The sequence below is a fragment of the Solea senegalensis genome, linkage group LG3, assembly GCF_019176455.1.
Source record: "Solea senegalensis isolate Sse05_10M linkage group LG3, IFAPA_SoseM_1, whole genome shotgun sequence".
Taxonomy (NCBI): Eukaryota; Metazoa; Chordata; class Actinopteri; order Pleuronectiformes; family Soleidae; genus Solea; species Solea senegalensis.
Window position 1 is genome coordinate 27642414 of NC_058023.1, and position 18586 is coordinate 27660999.

Genomic DNA, 18586 nt, shown 5'->3' on the forward strand with positions numbered 1-18586 from the left:
CAGGATTAATCCACCTGCAGCTGTTCTGGACAAGTTGCAGGCATTGTGCAAAAAAAAAAGAAAAAGAAAAAAGAAATCCCTACTTATTTATCTATCCCCGTAGCTTTGGGAAAGTACTAAAACCAAACTTGTGACACATAAAAACCCTTTAATATCCTCCACGCGAGCATTTTCTAATATAGCGCTTTTTACCCAACTGCTTTCAACGTAGTAAATTGTGAAATCTCAGTTCTGAGGTGTGAAATATAGTCTTAATATAATGTGGGCCATAATCTATGCAGTCGTGTAATAATAATCTGGGCTGCTTAGCAAGACAAGACAAAGAACTTCCTTCCTGGCTACGCTCCTCTCTGATTATGTGCTTTTAACTCTCGTGTTTGTCTTAAATAATCTATTTCGAGTTCTCGAGGTGTCACAAACGTTTCTTTTGTTTTGCTGCACAATAACAATCAGGGGCTTGAATCTTGTATCTTTTCTCACTTGGCAGACACGGTGCGACTCTCATGTGAGACCAAATGTCACTTTTACTATAAAAAGAAAACCTCCTCTCACTCTTTTTTTTTTTTTTTTGTCTTGTTTTTTGTGTTTCCCCCAGTCTGCCAAGAATTTCTCCATCATGCATCATTATTAGAGGGGGGGAGGGGCCGTTTCTAGCAGCTATGTCGAAAGAACATTTCTGTAATTCGGCGACAGCCGACGACCACCGCGACGTCTGGTTTGCCGCATATTGTCGAAGGCGATATTATTTCATGAGAAGTGTGTCTCAAAGAGGCGTGATCTCGGCGCTTGGAAATGCAAATGCAGTTGTTGTGTCACTGCCAAGTTTGTTTTGAACCCAGGGGGGGTCGACGCCGGGTCCAGGTGGTGTAAGGAGGAGATTTGGTTACCACAGGGTGGAGGGTGTCGAGTTCCCTCTTAACCAACTTGGGTTTAGTCGTCATTAGGCACTTTCAGAGTCTGGCGTCGAGTCCAGTTACAGATAGAATGACACCAAACCATCTGCATAGTGGGGGGGGGGGTTATTACATTTAGCGGGTGTAACCATAAGCCTTGTGTTGATATGGGAAATGCCCTCAGGACTGAGAGTGGCCAAAGCACTGGATGGATCTCTGTTGTTGTTGTTATTCACAAGCAGATGTATAGTAGATCGCTTCTTCGTCGCGAATGAGATAAAGTAATGTAATGTTTTTGAAATCTTTCAAAACTAAAAATGTTATGAGAAGTCAGAAATGAATCAAGGATAACATTCAATCATTAAATCAGTTTTCCTCTGTTCAGGAAGGCAAGTAAACAACTTTAATTTCTTTATCTTTATCAAGAAATATACTGACTGATAAATACACTGGCGGCGGTGGTGGATGTGATTAGCCAGCTGGAAGTCTTGATTGAAGGTGGTTGAATGAGAGTTAAATTGCACTTCATGTGTGTCTCTCACTTAACTAGCCAACCATGCTGTTGAAAGAAGGCAAAAACGGCTCTTTTCCCCCCCCCGTTCAGTCAGTGGAGTGTTAAGTCGTTTCCTTTCTTCACCAAAGGGCAGACTAACGAATCTTCGTGTTATGAATAATGCTAATGGCTTAGGTGCTTCCAGTGAGCATAAATGTGTATATATGTCACTTGAAAATGCAAAAAGCAAAGGTTTAGTAGGAGGCTCGAGGAAAAAAAAAAACTTCTTTAGTTCACAACCAGGATTTAATTTTATGCCAAAAAAACAGCACATAAATCTTTGATTTTCCTGCTCCCCCAGCAAAATGTTTTCACTTCCCAAGCTTTAGCATGTTTTGCTAATTATGCCCCTGCATCTAGAGAGCAGGTCCTTCCTTTTTTTCTTTTGCCTTTAACCAAGTTTGTGCTCATGTGAAAAACGATTCACAGCAAGATTACATCCACTGGGGGATGCCTCGTTTCTGAATGTGCGAGTTTTCATTACGGCATGATCACTTACACATTACCAGCTTGGTCCTGTTTTTCAGTTTCATAGTTATGAATATACAAACTACTTCAAGCGGCAAGATATGCTAAATGGTTATGAGTGTATTTTTTAGTTTAGTGCGTAAAACAAAAGGCGTCTATCGTCCTCGTCCTTTAGGTTTTTTCCTCAAATGACAGATGAAAGTCGTGTTTTTGTTTGTATTTATTGACTTAAAGGCCCAGTGTGTAACATTTAGGGGAGTTTATTTGGCAAAAATGGAATAGTGTTTAACCATTAGCATATTTGCATAACTGTGTAGTTGGATTTTTGTAGCCTGGAGTCCAACACTGATGATGTAGCATGAAGCTAGCAACAACACATTATCAGCAAGGTAAAACTAACCTGTCTCACGACGTCTGTCTTGCATTTACCGAAACAATGAATATGTAAATGACTAAACTAGCAGGTGAATAAAGTATGACTACTAAGGAACGTAAAGCAATAATCCAACTAACCTCACTACAAACCTAATCTTAGTGTGTCACGTATCAAGCACTGGGTGTTGATTCCTGTCGCCTATGATTGGCAACCTACATGTGACATCTGGCGAAAATAAAACGTGAAAATAAAGCCACTTAGCTGCTACAGTAACACAGGTTTGTTGTTCGCGGTTCTCATACAGAGGAGTAAACACGTAACCTCTTTGTGAACTCGGCCGTCCGGATGAATTATGTGGGTCTAATCTGTGACCCCCGAGAGCCTAATTCAAACTCATTGCTGCTGTGTGTTGAGGGGCTGAAGGCAGGGCCACACCATTGTTCAGTCCAGCTCAGGGGCTGTTGTTTTAATGGCAGATGGGTGATTAATGGCGATCTAACGACTGTGGGGAGGACACGGCGCAACAATGGAGTCCTGATACGTAGCGGGCTAAGTGCGATAGTCAGTCGAAACAACTATCTGCATGGTTGCACACACACAAGGACAGACCCGCGTATAAAAAAAGCCCACGCCAAAACATCCCATTAATCTCCATACACACAAACACATTTATATGTACGGATGCATGCTCGTGAAAGCGACTGGTCGAGAATCGCCCGGAGAGGAAAGTTTTGCCGTCATCCGGCGTCAGTGCACCCCGGTCTCATCACGAGCAAAACAAACGAGCAGAATTCTCGACACCGTCAACCCCCCAGTGTGACAAAAGAAGGCTAATTTATGCATTGGCAGCCTGGTGTGCGAGGAAGAAGAATGTGGCAGCGGGGCTGGATGCTCACTCGCGGATTGCGGTAATTGTGATTTGGTTGCTAGGATGTTGAGGGTAATGAATGTCTTGTTGATGCAGTTTGTCATAACCCGTGCCATCCGTGGCTGCTTCAGGACACGGCGCCTATTAGTTAAACACAGACACATTGGTCCTGCCATGATGTATGAGCTCGTCATTAGGAGGGCATTAGTCATTTTATGAGAGAAAATGAAGAAAACTGCCAGGCGGGTCAACGTTGGATCAGATTGTGGGAGAGGGAGAGTGAAGTACACCAAGACTTCACGGCTTGAAAGAAATAACGTTACTACCGAGCAGGAAACTGTGTGTTTCCCATGAAAGTATCATGAACACACACATCCTGTTGTGTTTGTGTAATGAATAAGAGAAAATACTTGTACAGTGTGAAAGAATACAAGAGAAATCTGTATTCATGACGCTTAATTGAAAGGAAGCCTGCCTTGCATAAAGAGGTGGCACAAAGAGCAGGAAATGAGCTGGTTCTTAATGCGTTCACTGACAGATGATAACCTTTGATTTCTCCCCACTTACATCAGGAATGGCTGCTTGGAATGACAGTCACAAGTCAACAGTCTCTGATGTCTGCATGAGTGTTTCTACTACTGACGGTGTTCGGCTGGGGTCGGGTGGGGTAGGGTGGGGTAGACATGAGATGGAAAACCTCCAGAGACGCACACAAGAAACAGACAGGTATAGAAACGCAAAGTGACACAGTGTCTGTTTTTTAAAGGGGCTGGAGAAACACACAGTTTTTTAAACTGAAGCCTGACAACGACAGACAGGGAAGACAAAGGAAACACTATGCAGAGCAGAGAATTAAGGCAAAAAAAAAAAGGATGTCATATGATCACATCAAGAAAGGAAAAGATTCAGTTTAAAAATCAACAGTTCTTCATTTACAACAATGAAAGAAAATGATGTCACATCTGGTTAAGTTTGGATTGTATTTGAGTGCTTGATACAAGAACAATACCGTGAAACCCCTACAAAATAAGTCAACGAACAGTCAAATAGTTGTCTTGTTTATTTTTCTTTTCAGTTGCACAAAAAATATGGAAATCCTGAAAAATATCATAGTCACATTTTGTCTCAGTATTAAGTACACCAATTCACTGTGGTTGGAACACATAGCTATTGATAATAACATTATAGTGATACTTACAATTAGATATATACTGTACATGTACATGAAAACATATGTCGTTGTCTTTGATTAACAGGCTCATCAGCATACAAAGGAGTGGAATTTGCCTCCTGAAGCTTAGTTAACAACTACGAAACACTGGGCACAATTGGTTCATATTGGCAAAACATCCATCCATCCATTTTCTACCGCTGTCTGGCAAGCGGGAGGTAATCTTTTGTTTTAGTCTCGGGGAGCCACCAGTGTGCGTTCGGCCACGGAGCAGGAGAGTCAATCTTTTTCAAGGACACTTGAGCTTTGCAGGCTCCACGATGAGTGGCTTCATACCTGGACGTAAGCAGCTGGATGACAGTGTGCCAGCCTCTTACTTTTAGCAGGTAGTATTGAACATGGACACATGGGAGGCACCGAATAAACCTTCTGAAGTCAAGATAGAAGAAACTGAACCAACTCCGTGCTGTGAAGAGACATTCCCAGAGGAAACACAGTCTAATCTGCCGCTTGCAGATACAGTGCGATGTAGAAGGGATTGACCTGAGCGGGCCACTTAACATTTTTTTATTATTTTTTTAATTCACATTTCATGTTGTCATGTGGTCTTCCTCATGCAGAACTAATTGGTTGTTTTTCGCCCGTTGTCGAGGAACCCGCGTCTTTGAAAAAAGCGAGAAGGACACTCATTACAGCGAGTGTACTCGCGTGGAAATAGATGCAATCACAGGTGCGGACAAGCACATAACCACAGACGGCAAGAGCGCAGCTCAGTGCGATGAATGAGGTTAGGTATAAGAGCAGGATCTCCTTGAACCCGATGGGATGGCTTATCACGCACACACACACATGCACAGTGTGGTTTCCATGATTTCAGAGGACATTTCATGGAGTCTAACCTTAACCATAACTACTTCTCGCCTAACCTTAACCTAACCCTAACCTCATCCTTATGGGGACTTCATATTTGTGTCCCTAAAGAAGACAAGTCCCCATAATGTGACTGGGAAAACCAGACATAGGTCCCCACAAGGCTAATAATAACTGGAACACACACACACACTGCGAGCCACCAGTGCCACCATGAACACAAACACACATCACTTGCTCGCTCTCTACCACAGACTCCTCATCTGATTTGCATTTTTGTTAACACTCTAATTGCCTCTCATTAAATACCTTGTCACTTTGATTAATTGGTGCGATGCCGAAATGTAAAACAGCGGAGCATTACAATGCACGTCGAACAGTCACAGACAGAAAATGACTAACAAGCCTGCGAAAGAAAAGATTGAAATAAAGAGATGAAATTTAATTTGGGCACTTTTAAAGTTGTCAGTTTTGTTCCTGTTCTAATTGTGAAGTACGTCTTTTACTGCCCGAGTGAAACACCACAGTTTAGTGCATGATTCACTGTGATCTGAGAATGGTTTCAGTTGTAGACTGAGGTACAATAAGCATGCTTTTCCTTTCATATACGGCTACTGATCGCTGGTCACAACGACAAGACAATGGCTGTGGTCACCTGCAAGAGCACTGACATACAGTACATGCTAAAATAGGACAAACAAATCATCTCTGGCAAGATGTAGTTAAAAATGACTGATAACCACAAGAGAGCAGCAATTTACTCCGCACTGTCCTCATGCTCAAGCTTGAAATTGGCGGTTATTATAGTAAATTATATTGTTCATAGCTACTCTCAGGCAAATCTTGAAGCTGTATGGGATTATAACTCCTTTCATGTCATAGAGTATGCTGCAATTGCATAGTGAGCGATAATGACAGTTGTTTTTTTTCTGTACAGATCACTTGGAAAATCTGAAGTGTAGCTAATTAAAGCTAATTGTTGTGTTAGTGTAATCCAAGGCAGCTTTGTGACTTGCACCGAAAATTTTCAGAGGATTGTTCCGGGGAGTGTTTGAGAGTCCACAAAAGTCACTCTGGTCACTTCCAGAACTTGTTCTTGTCAAGTGTGCCTGCATGCGTGTGAACATAGCACACAAAGAGAGCGGGCCAGGGTTCTGTCTCCTACATGCTCAACCCAGGCGTCACCAATCACCTGGATGTTCTGGACAGTCTCCCACTGCTTTTGTCATTATGTGAAAGGCAAGTTCCGGAGAATGTCCGTCCATTTCCCAGAGCTCACGTCTGAAAATGGCTCAAGAGATACAGAAGTCCATTAATTGAGCGAGGTTGGCCAACAACTGGAGATGCTGACAGGGCACTCTCCTCCTATGTTGAGCAGCAATCACAAACCCCAGCAGGACATACAAAGAAATCGGCAAGCTAAAAAAAACCTCTTGGAGATTTCCAATTAAACTTGTTGGAGGGGCAGTTGGAGGTAAACACAGTAATTAGCTCTCTAGATGAGCAACTGTGTTTAAAGTCTCCATGACATGTCTCCAGCAACATTAAAGCGCTTTAATCATGTTGCTTATTATGCCTACATGTCCAGTATACCATCCAACATCAAAAGAGACTAATATTCTTGTTGGATTTTAGCAGTGGCTATGCCCTTGAATCTACTTGACGATTCATGTTGTACTTGGTGGAAGTACCTTTACTTGGGAGGCAGGGTCTTGGTGGCCATGTCAGCGAGACACGTAGCGTGACGTTGCACCGGCGTGCCGACAACGGCATTGAATGCGTCACAACAGACAACAATGGAGGACATCCAGCAGCTTGTTATTTTCCTGCTTGGTTTATGGCTGTTTGTCTCAACAAGATGTCAAGCTTTGTTTGGGAACAGAGGGTTTGAAGAAACACCAGTTGCAAAGGATGTTGCAACTGACGTGGGTCTAGCTCCACCGTTCCATTACCCTGGTTCCCCAAGGGAAGGATACCGAAAAATGAAAATGTTTGGATCATACCGAACCAAACAGTTCCCCTCGGTGGAAACACACCAGTCGATGTCGCAACTCTTTCGCAGAGATGAGCCTACATTTCAACATTACAACTAATCTCTTTGAGAACCACTTACAAGCCAACGTGCTAATAAAACAAGCTGTATTCATGTTCCTCCTAATCCTTAGTGGCAATGATAGTCTGCTTTGAAAAAGACAGAGTTTGAAACATCCTGGGTCGTTGTGTTCTGCTGGTTGGCCCTGGTTGCTTGTCACACACATGCATCAAAAACATAGTGGTATTCTCATCCCACACAAGGTAGGGGTCAATGTGATTCAGCTGACCGAGCATGGCACCACCAGTTGCACAGCCTGCCACTCAAATTTATGGCACTATCGTCTCAGCTCCGTTGCACTAGGGTGATATTGCATGTCAGAGACTTTTATTATTGAAATGAGACATTTATGACAGAAAGCCCCCGCCACAGGAGATTGGCCCCCTGAATCATCTCAATGCCGCTAAAGGAGGAGAAGAAATGGGATTTGATTATTGAAGCAAGCCACCTGCGCTTTTTCACTCATCACAATGTGCCAAATTCCATTCATTTAAAAACAAGCCCACTCACATTCAGCTGAAGTTCAGAAAAATCACAATCTGCGAGAAACGTGGCAGACAGCTTGCCGGTGGTGTTGAACACCATGACTCCTCAGGGGCGGACGAGGTCGATGTTGAATAGGCAGGCGTCTCTCTCTCTCTCTCTCTCTCTCTCTATCTCTATCTCCTTGGCAGCTCATTGTTACATGGTCTATTGTAAGCCTGTTCAGTTTGAGATACTGGCGTTATTTGGTCTAACACAGTTAATGGAAACAGCTGCATTGTGGAGCCGTTTTAAGTCTGTTGGGAGCTGATGTAATGTTTTGTGCTGTGTGTTTGCTTCCATTTGCCCACAATGACACCATATCTGTCGGATTTTAGCTGTGAGGTTGAGTGGTTTCCATCACGCTGTTATCTCGGAGCAACAAACACACACACACACACACTTGCTCTAATCTTGGGGCTTTCCTTATCACTCCTGTTTGAATGCAAAAGGGGACAACAACATATAGCCATCTTTGGGACCGGATGATAAATCCCTGCAATGCATTTAAAGGTTGACATGAGCCTAGTATTGAGCATATTGCAAGCCTCAGGTCAGGTACTGATTGGCACTCACTGTGCCATCCCGTCTCAGCACATGTAGCAGCCATTTCCACACTATGGTCCACCAGCAAACCCTCATAGTCGGTGATGTGTGTAATTGGTGCATCACAGGGAGTAGAATTTTACATTAATAGCTGGTGGCCGAGACTCGAGACTACCTTTAACAATCTGTGCAGAGTTGTGTCAAGGAGTGACATGTACGCATGTCAACAAAGAATATTCCTCAATCCTCGCTAACAGAGGAGAAATGGTTATGGAAACCTAGACTCCAACATTTTGACACTGTTTGCAAATGTTTTATGACTAAGAAAACTATCTGAAGTTAAAGCTATAGCTACTAACCTTTCCAGGCCATTCTTGTAAGTCACATAGCACTTTAATTGTGTTTATCCAACACATTATTATTTGAGTTTAACTACCAATGCTCAGGAAAAATATGCTGTCTCATTAGATAGCATAAATTAGCAGGTTAACTATTGTTCTGAGAATGGGCCCCAGGCACAGCAGCCATTTTGACATGTTTGAACTGGAAAAGCCCAGGTCTTGATCATATTAACAATGGCTCAGTTCCACTCATGTACACTAAGTCAGAACAGTGTGACAATGAACCAGCACGTGCCGAGAAACTGAAAAGCCTAAATTGAACATAGCCATCATTACCTTGAAACTTGAAATTTAAATGTAATAAATCATAGCTTACATTGTACATTATCCAATTATATCTAGTATATGAAACATTTAATATTTCATTTTTTGGTTATTTGGTTATCAAATGAATAAAAACCAACAACAAAAAGCAAAATGTACCTCAAGGATTTCAAAAGATACTAAGTGTACATAGAGCAAGTCATGTTTTCATAAATGGCGGCAGATTGATGACATTATGTACTCACTAAGCACTCATACACACCAACATGCAAGCTACTGTACATTCTCCTGAACTAGTATGCCACCTTGAACCTTGACCTTTAGTAAAGAGTGTTCGAACCGACACAGAAGGTCTGGTTTAGGGCTACTGGGAACCATTTTTATTGGCAATGGTAACCTTTAACTTGAAAGGTATATGAAGACTCCGCTAGATTGTTGGTTCATTACAGCTGTCCCTGTGGACCGCCATGACCTTAAACTATCAGACTACTTTTTAGTGCTCTTGTAGAGCTTTCATGGGTTACGTCAGGTGATATAGTGGGTTGATATTGTCTCTCTGTCAGCTTGGTCACAGGACTGAGTGATGAGAACGTGGAACCAGTAATAAAAATGGAATTACCACTCGATATTGATGGAATCCACTCACCCGCACGTCTCGGTACAGATATTGCACTCGCATGTACAGCTCCTGTGCATGCTTGCCCACACATACGCACAGCTGGAAGGGAAGAATGCACGGTGCGACTAAATTAAACAACAATACCAATGTGGAAGCAGCCTTTGCAAGAATGACAGGAAGTCATAAAGAAAAGGGTGATAAACAGAACAGAATGTGGGCATTTTTATATAAATGTGGATTGCTATGTGACTCGTGGTTTAACGAGCATGATAAAAAAACAACAACAAAAAGTATGGGACACATATAAAACCATCATATTGAATGTTCCTTTATTTATTTATTCTTTAACTCACTCTAATTTATCTGCTCCTCTTTATCTTCTCATTTGCAAGTTAATCATCCCCACACTGTGTATGTCCACTTTACAGTACACGTTGGGATAAACCGTGCGATGCACAGAAACCCATAAAGGCTATGTCTTCTAAGCCATTATCACCAGTCTTTGCCACATCTGCTCGCTATTAATCAGCCCCCAGTTAGTTCATCAACAGGCAGATTGAAAAGAGGAACAACAGCAGGTAAACACTCTGGCAGGTGTCACTGCACAATCACTTCCTGCCTTCCAGAGCGTTCACTCTGATTGGAGATTAATGTGTCCATCTGGACCTCATTACAACTTCGAAAATGTTGTGGAACTTGCTCTACCCCCGACCTTTTCAGGGATACACAAACTGGATAGTAAAAAAAGAGTTACTGTGTCTGGGGCTGTTATGACGCACAAAATGTGAAAGGTTATAGGTTTGATGTCATTTCCGCCAAAGCCACAGATGGCAGGATATGCACTGATGGGCATGTCTATAAATATTGTTTATAAGTTCAACTTAAAAGGATAGTTCATGTTTTGTGGTGTGTGTCTGTGTTTGAAGTGTGGTCGGGTGCGCCGACGTAGCCATAGACCCACCTGGGAGGCAGAGATTCACCCTCACTCGGTACGTTAACATGCACTGTTTAATCGAGCTAAGGCCCTAGTCTGACTAAGACAGGCAATCGGACAACTTGCCGAGTATAAGTATGTCTGACTCCGCCTCCGTAGGTGGCGCCGTATCTCTTTATAAACGAGTGTGTATTGAATCAGTTTCCTGTTGACCTTAAGTCACACAAACAGCTAACAGCTAGATGGATCAAGCTGTGGTTCTGTATGCAATTTGTATGTCATCCCTTTTCACTTCCGGGTCAAAAACTGGGAGGAAAATTTGGTGCTCCAGTCAGACTAAGCACATGCAGGAGTAATCGGACTATGAATCGCTTTATCCAGGTATGTAAGTCCGACTAAAACTAGCTTGATTTTAGTTGGACTATCGTGTTTACGTGACATTAAGAAAACCAAATTATTGTCTTAGCCTGACTAAAATCGGACTTTTAACATGCATCTGAGCACACTGACTCGTAACATGGCTCCTAGCAGGGACAGAAGGAAAAACAGATTTTAGCCACTTCACCAAATAAACTCTACACCTGCAACAAAGTCAGGAATTGTCTGACACAAACTTACCAGACAAGGCAGCCGTGTAGACTAGCAGCCTGCATGTTCCGTTAGCTAAAAACACTGGTGGGGAAGAGTGAGCAGTTTACAAACTTCAGGTTTAGCCAAATGGCTCGTATCTCACGGCAAGAGGAAGCAGCAAACATAACCTTAAAATGCTGTAAATTTAAACAGGCATCGATTTTATTGGGTGAGCTTTTTTTAGTGGCTTAAATCTGCTTTTCCGTCTGTCCCTGCCAGCAGCCATGTTATCAGTAAGAGCATCTGTCTGGCTCACAGGCAGTTCCACAGAGGCGCTTGACAAAGTGTGTATTAATGTGCTAAAGCCACAGATTGCAACCACACTTCAAAAATACCTGATCGTGATGTCCAGTAAACAACATGGGGATCACGAAAGAAGACCACACTGCCACTGAAAGAATGTCCCCCTTTCTACATTTCTACTCTAATGAAGAAGCAGACATTAGGGATATGACATTTTAAGCTCTCGACAAAAGTTGTGACACTCCCAGACATTCAAAATCAATGCAATTAATCAATTTCAGGGAACGACAGACTGAAAGTGAACTTGAGCAAAGGCATCTTCTGCATGCTTTGTAACTGGGTCAAACTAAGTGACAGCGTTTGTGTGTGACTGTGTTTTCAGGCTGAAGTCTTTTTCGAAAAAAAGTAAGTAGATGCAGCTCACTCTAAAACATATGCCCCATATTGTCCCACTTTGAAGCTCATTTGCCTAAATCAGTATTATTATTCTATGTCTGATGGGCTTCTGGATAGAATGCAATGTAAATAATGCATGCAACTTGGACTGATTTAAAAAAGAAAATTGGAGCAAAATGGAATGTGATTAAATGAGCTCATTAAAAATGCTTGTGGGAGGTTTTTTATCCCCCCCCACCCCGACTAATGGAACACAATATTGAGCCTATATAAATTTGGGAGTAAACGCAAGTAAATTGAAGCACAATTGTGCTTCAATAGTGACTAGTTGATCAGCGATAAAACGTCTTTATGTGCAGGGAAAGTGTTCTGTGTAAAAATAAATAAATAAGCAGAATGTGTAATGTGCTCACTCAATCAAGAATTATAGGAAAAGTGCAGTAAAATACGAAGCACTTAGCTTGACTGGGAGTAATTCAGCCCATAAATGTGGACGCATGGATCACGGGTTTGAAGGAGAAACTGTTTGATACGGAAATAAACATTTTATATAAAAATGGACACCGTCTCCTGGTTTCCGTTGAGAAGCCTCCAGATTCTCAATTAGACTGGTGCCATGTGACCCTATTGGATGTGTATCAACCCGTGTACTGTGCTTCACTGTCTATTTTTTAATGAACATCATCAATGGCGACCAGTAAATCATCAGGAAAATGTTGGCTGACCTTATAAATCAAGTGAGAATTAGGGTAACTTTTCCTCAAGACTTCCAAGGAATTCTTTTTGCTAGCTCTGGTGGCTAACTGCTACTTTTATCTTCTTTCCTGGGTCTATTTTTATTATTCATCCTATGTGTAAAACTGGTTATAACTGAACTGATGTTTTCTATATCGTATGGTAAATACGATTCTATTCTTTCCACTAACTTGTGTCCTTTCAGAGACAGTTTACTCTATATTTTACAGTAATCATTGCTATTTCCACAAGGACATTCCGTGCGGATAGAATACGATTAGTGTCCTTCCACTTTCAGACAGACAGCGCAGTGTTTTCCATCCATCGTTTCTTGTCAACAAATCCCTAAAGCCAGCTGCCTCTGTGATCTCTCTATCCTCAGGTGAACGGGCGTGACTTCTCCAAGGTCGACCGTGACGATGCGGTGGTGGAGACTATCAGGCGAGACCCCATCGTTGTCCAGGTCATCCGGCGAACCCCCACCAGGGCTGCGGCCGCTGTCGCCCACAACCACGGTGGCGCGCCGCAGGACATGGGCGCCGTTGACGTCTGCACGCAAACAGACATCACCTTTGAGCACATCATGGCACTGGCCAAGCTTCGGCCCGCTACTCCGCCTGTCCCCGACATCTGTCCCTTCCTTTTGTCTGACAGGTGATGATGTACTAACTGTAGTGAACGCATACAAGTTTCAGCCGTGATCGTGTTTACTAAAAGGTAAATAAGTGGAAATGGCACGTAATGAGATCACATGTACAGGTTGGACAATTTATTTTATGGTACTTATTAAGCAGTTGTATCATAGAGTGGAACTCCCCAGCAGAGTTAAGTACTTTGTCCCTGTGATATCATTATGCAGAGCCAAACTCGCATGCAGTAATTGCTTCTGTGTGCAACATCTATTTTCTTTAATGGGAGCTTTTGTTGGGCGATTAAAAGCCAACGGGCTGATCGAGCTGACATTCTGGCGCGGCATCCATTCTCTGGCTATTAATTGGGCTTTGCTGGGCAGAAAATGAAATCAATTTGTCCCATAAAACTACAAATCTGCCAGTGTTGGTCAATGATTATGGGGAGGCAATTATCATGGTGGCAATTTACAGAGGTCAAGGCTTTTATGGCAGGAATGGATGAAGTCTTGGTCAGAGTTTTGTCACGGAATGAGATGCACAGTGTGAAGAAATACTGTATGTCAAATGACTATGCATGGGCCAAGGGAGTCTCGGGCCATAAAAAACAAACTGCATGAATAGTTTTTAAAGGTTTGGTGTGTAACATGTCGAAGGGAGACATTGAATATAATTCCCAAAAGTATGTTTGCTTTTTTTGTAGCCTTAGAATAAGCCTTTTATGTGTTCTGTAGACAAGGGTCTTCATTTGGAAAGGCCGCCATCTTTTGCTGCCATATTTCTACAGAAGCCTGAACAGACAAACCAGTTTGAGAACTCATTTTTGGAAGTTAAACCCGCTTAAGTAAACAGAGACGAGCGACATCCTGTGTGTTATGTGAAGGCCACTGTAGTTAGTGGTTACTTTTTATGACTAATTCTTACACAAATAAATTGATCCAAAACATAACAGATTTAAATAAATTACACCGGACACACGCGCACACATTTAGTAAGAAGTTACATACGTAAACCTCTGACGTCTTCTATTTTTCCTGCAGCTGTCATTCCATCCACACCATGGAGCACGAATTTTACGAATGCCCTGAATATCTGTCGAACACCCCAGCAGAGGTGGAGAGGACTGAGGAGTTCGTGTATGAGGTACAGTTCTACACTAGACTGATTTTTCCTTCTATAAATGTACTAATATACCTGTATACCACACTCACATTGGGACTCTATGGTATAGTTTTGGCACCTAAAATGACTCAAGGTTCATTTAAAAACATGGAAAAGTTTCCAAAGGAAAATTCTTCTGTGGAAAAACCTTCAGTCATTCAGAGGTTTGATGAGGTACCGCTGCTGTATACACACAAAGGCTCCCTGTGTCAGGTCTGATAGTATTGCTTGATGAAACCCAGGGGCAGAATAAGAACAACAAAAAAGTAAGTGTTATGCACTGCAGCTTCAAGTCTAAAATCCTGGATTCAGCTTATAAAATAAAGCGGCTGTAGCCCTTCTTCATAAATTAAACTGCAGCTCCCCAATGAAGGACAGGCACAGTAAAACACTTGTAAATAGAAATGCTGTTTGGGTTATTTGTGCTTTTCTGAATTGTATGATTAAAGAGGCCTGAAGGTTTTTTTTTGTTTTTTTTTTCCGATGAGGCCACCATTGTGTCAGAAATACAGAGTCCCAGGAGATGATCCAAGGCTTGCGCTGTTTTTATGATGCTCACAAGTCCCATAACAATACAAGAAAAATTGGCTATCACAATAATACGGGAAAATTGGCTGCCCCCTTGCTGAAGGAGCACACTCTGTTTGGATTGTTTTGTGAAGCATGGCACCGTCCCTGAATTTAAAAGAAAGGGCTCTTCTTCATGTAACAGCACCAAAGAAAAGGTTCAAATTACTTGGGCACTTCACTCGCTGGCAGTTTGTTTCCCTTTCACCATGAACCGTCCTTCACTGAAATGTGTTCTTTTGACAGCCTGAACAGAAACTGGGAATGGTATGTGGTGGACAAAACATGGTAGATGATGATGATGGCAATAATAATAATAATAGCTTTGGTGGAAATCGACAACAAAGTTGGATTTATGAGATCTGTCAAGGATGTTGTACAGTACATTTATATACAGTGGCAGGGGTCTTGTTCTTTGGTGTGTCACAGCAGTTGGCGTCCTTTTCTGGATCTAATCATTCATCTGAATCCATCTGTCTGTCATTAAGATGGAAGTCAGAGTGCCGTCTGTGCCATATGTTCACCATATAGTCATTTATTTATCCATTCTATGTGTCAAAAAATAGTATAAACGCAGCATTTACCAATTAACCCTTGAAAGGGACGAGGATTTTGACTACGTGTTTGAACTGGAGACCAGGATTGAACGCTTTTTTTGTTTGTTGGGGTTTCATAAACGTCGTGTTGTGTTAAGTTAGGGTTCCTGCTTGGTTTGGTTATTTGTTGAGTTCTCGCTGTTCTACTGCGCTCGGTGTCGCTTGGGGTCATTTGCATCATGGAAGGAATGGCTATCACAGCTATGGCTCCTGAAATTAGAGTTGGCGATCAACCAAGGGTGAGACCGTTTTGGACCGCAGACTCCAGAAATGTCTTTTGTTTTGAAAAGTGTTGAAATAGGAAGGAAGTTATAGTCAGCCACCAGGGGGCAACTCCACAAACACGCCTTTTGAATGGAAGTCAATTTTTCACTTGATTTATTATGCCAGTAAACATTTTCCATTATAATTTTACCGATGTACGGTCTCAGTTGCTAGTTTTATGTCTTCCTAAATGGAAAAATGATGTCAATTCTGTTCCTATATATAGAGATAATAAATTTAGTGCAGTAAAGCACATTGAAGTGGACATCAGCGTGAGACGTGTGTGAACTTCCACTTGCTGAAACAGATTGCCTCAAAGTGGGAGTTTATCTCGCAACCGGAATACTTTGTTCATTTGTGTATCTAATCTACGGTTTGGACGAGGTGGATGGTGGCAGGCAAACCTGTTGATAGTATCACCACAATCGACCCAACTAAACACTTTGTAGAAGCAAACTGGGAAAACGGGAGTTGAGCCTGGGCTGAACGCCAAATGTGAAAAGAGATACATCAGGCAATCACACAGTGGATATCTACCTTGCACTCGGTGACCACGGTGAGTGACATTTGCAATTGTCCGTGTTCCAAACCGGCCTAATAGGCCTTCACTGCCTCAGTGAACTGCACTGCGGGTCATTAGGATTCCTCTGCTGCCAGCTGTGGCCTTAACTGTGTGGCTTGTGTGCAGTAATAGCATTTGTACAAGAACAAGGTCAGCGCTGCAGCAAAAACAACACACGCTTACATTTACACACACTGAGAGAGTTAGGAGAAGGAAAGAGAAAGACCTCCCAAGCCCACCTGCCACACATGCACACACCAAATCAGCCACTTACCTCTGTTCATCCGTGTGTATCTAACTGAAACATGAATGGCTTTCCCCTCAAAATGAAAAAGAATGGGACTACCATTCCCGGGAACATTACCTCTGACTGCCAGGTTTAGCTTCCCTTCACACTGATTGTGCACACGGGCGCTCCTGCTGTCATAATACTCGTCTGTACAGTACGTTTGCCAAATCTACTTCTCTGTAATGCACACCATACATGAAGAAAGTGAGTTTCTAGAGATACAAAGACAATTTCAGCCCTTTTTTTGTGGAGGAGGATATTTACTATACATTTGTTTCCCAGGCAAATCAATGCTGAATAATGGCAGATTATAATGGGAGCTCTCTTTGGTCACCACACAGTCGATGAAGTGGCAGCAGCCAGTGAGATGTTCGCCAAATTAGTCAAAATAAACGTCTTAATTATGAATCACTGAGTGCCAGAAAGGGCTGAAAGATATTGCGACGCCAAGAATGAGTTTGGCTGTTTTTTTCCCAAACGTCTAATAACACAAGAGCCTCGACCATTAAAGTTGTAAACTTGTGATTAGTGTTGCACTCCCAAAATATGAGTGGGGGCTCGAGGGAGACAAATCAATGCAGCAAAGGCTATAATGACCAGGGGTTTTCCTCTCTAATGGGCCCAGCAGCAAAAGTGCTGCACGGGTCTTAAAAATGTCAAATAGCGTGATGTGGCTATAAATAAATAGCGAGACCCTATAACATATTTACATCTTTTTTCAAAATCCACACCCACATCCGTTTGTGCCGCTGGTTTCCCGTAAACCCAAAATGAAACAGTCCAAATGACATTATCACAAAACTGAAAATGGGTTGAGGTCATCTAAGCAGCGGCCATTTTCCCATAGTGTGCCACTAAACTGAAGAGGGGAAAAGACCAAAACCGATCGTCGGATGCGGTTTTTATTTTCAATCATTTCCTGTGTGAATTACCCTCGTCGTGCCTTAAAGACTGTGGCAACGAAATAGTGACAGCTGTGGAACTGTCGTCCTCTCCAATGTGGAAACAATGAGCCATGGAACGTCGACTCTGCCGGTGATTTCTTTATGAATGAAACATGAAAGAACAGCGTTATTAGCCTGAAGTGTTACTCGCAGATGTTTAATGTGGCTCTAAAAGACAGGACGCCTCACACTGTGTCGTAGAACGCCTGTAACATGCGGCGAAGCTCCTCTGGTTACGGCCACATACCGTAAACGTAGACATGTAAGCCGCGCGGTATCGCATTAGACGTCGCCACGGTGCCATCGTTTAAAACTCTGCAGTCACAGATTATGATCCAATAATCACTAATTGAGCCAGTTCCGTCGGCACCCGCCGCGCCACACATTTGGAGAGTATTCAGCAGCGACTCCAGTCATTTACTGAGAACCCAGCGCGCCGCCCGACTGTGCGCTGACATTAAGGCGTTAGTACTGTCTGATCTCGCCGTATGCTGCCTGTATTTCACTGTCAGGGTTCGGCACAAATCAGCCTGTGGAGGAAGTGTGTGGCGTTCAGACTCCTGCACTGAGATACAGTGTTATAAAGTCATAACGCACCACAACCTTTGAAGGTCAGCATTGTCTGCACAGGGGGTTAAATGCCACAGAAATTAATTACTTCCCCTGTCAATCTCTGCTATCGTGGTTTCCCCATGACCAAAAAGAAAAATGGGGGTTGGGGTTTAATTCAAACACCCCAGCCCCCACTTCCCCCCTTATCCCCTCTCTTTTTTTCTTCTTTTTTTTTTTTAACACCAGCAGGCTCCATGCCACACCCCAACTTCACAGTGCTGAAATTAATTTGGCAGCATGGGGTTAATAAAGATTACCAACAGCGTTATCTTTGCGTGATTACGTCCATGCAGAGCAGAGATCAAAAAAAGGCACCGTCTGCAAATTGGGGGCACATTTTTCGAGAAGTTTTCATCCGTCACCACAGCCATCAAAGGGCGG

The 18586-nt window shown here is 42.6% G+C and overlaps 1 protein-coding gene across 1 annotated transcript in view; it reads left to right on the plus strand.

Moving 5' to 3' along the window:
- Positions 1 to 18586, plus strand: part of pdzrn4 (PDZ domain containing ring finger 4) — a 35582-nt gene that overhangs the window by 7678 nt on the left and 9318 nt on the right. Inside the window, exons 2-3 of the mRNA XM_044020233.1 lie at positions 12964 to 13235; positions 14251 to 14353. Of these exons, the coding sequence (XP_043876168.1) occupies positions 12964 to 13235; positions 14251 to 14353 (375 nt within the window). The remainder of the gene's footprint in view (positions 1 to 12963; positions 13236 to 14250; positions 14354 to 18586) is intronic.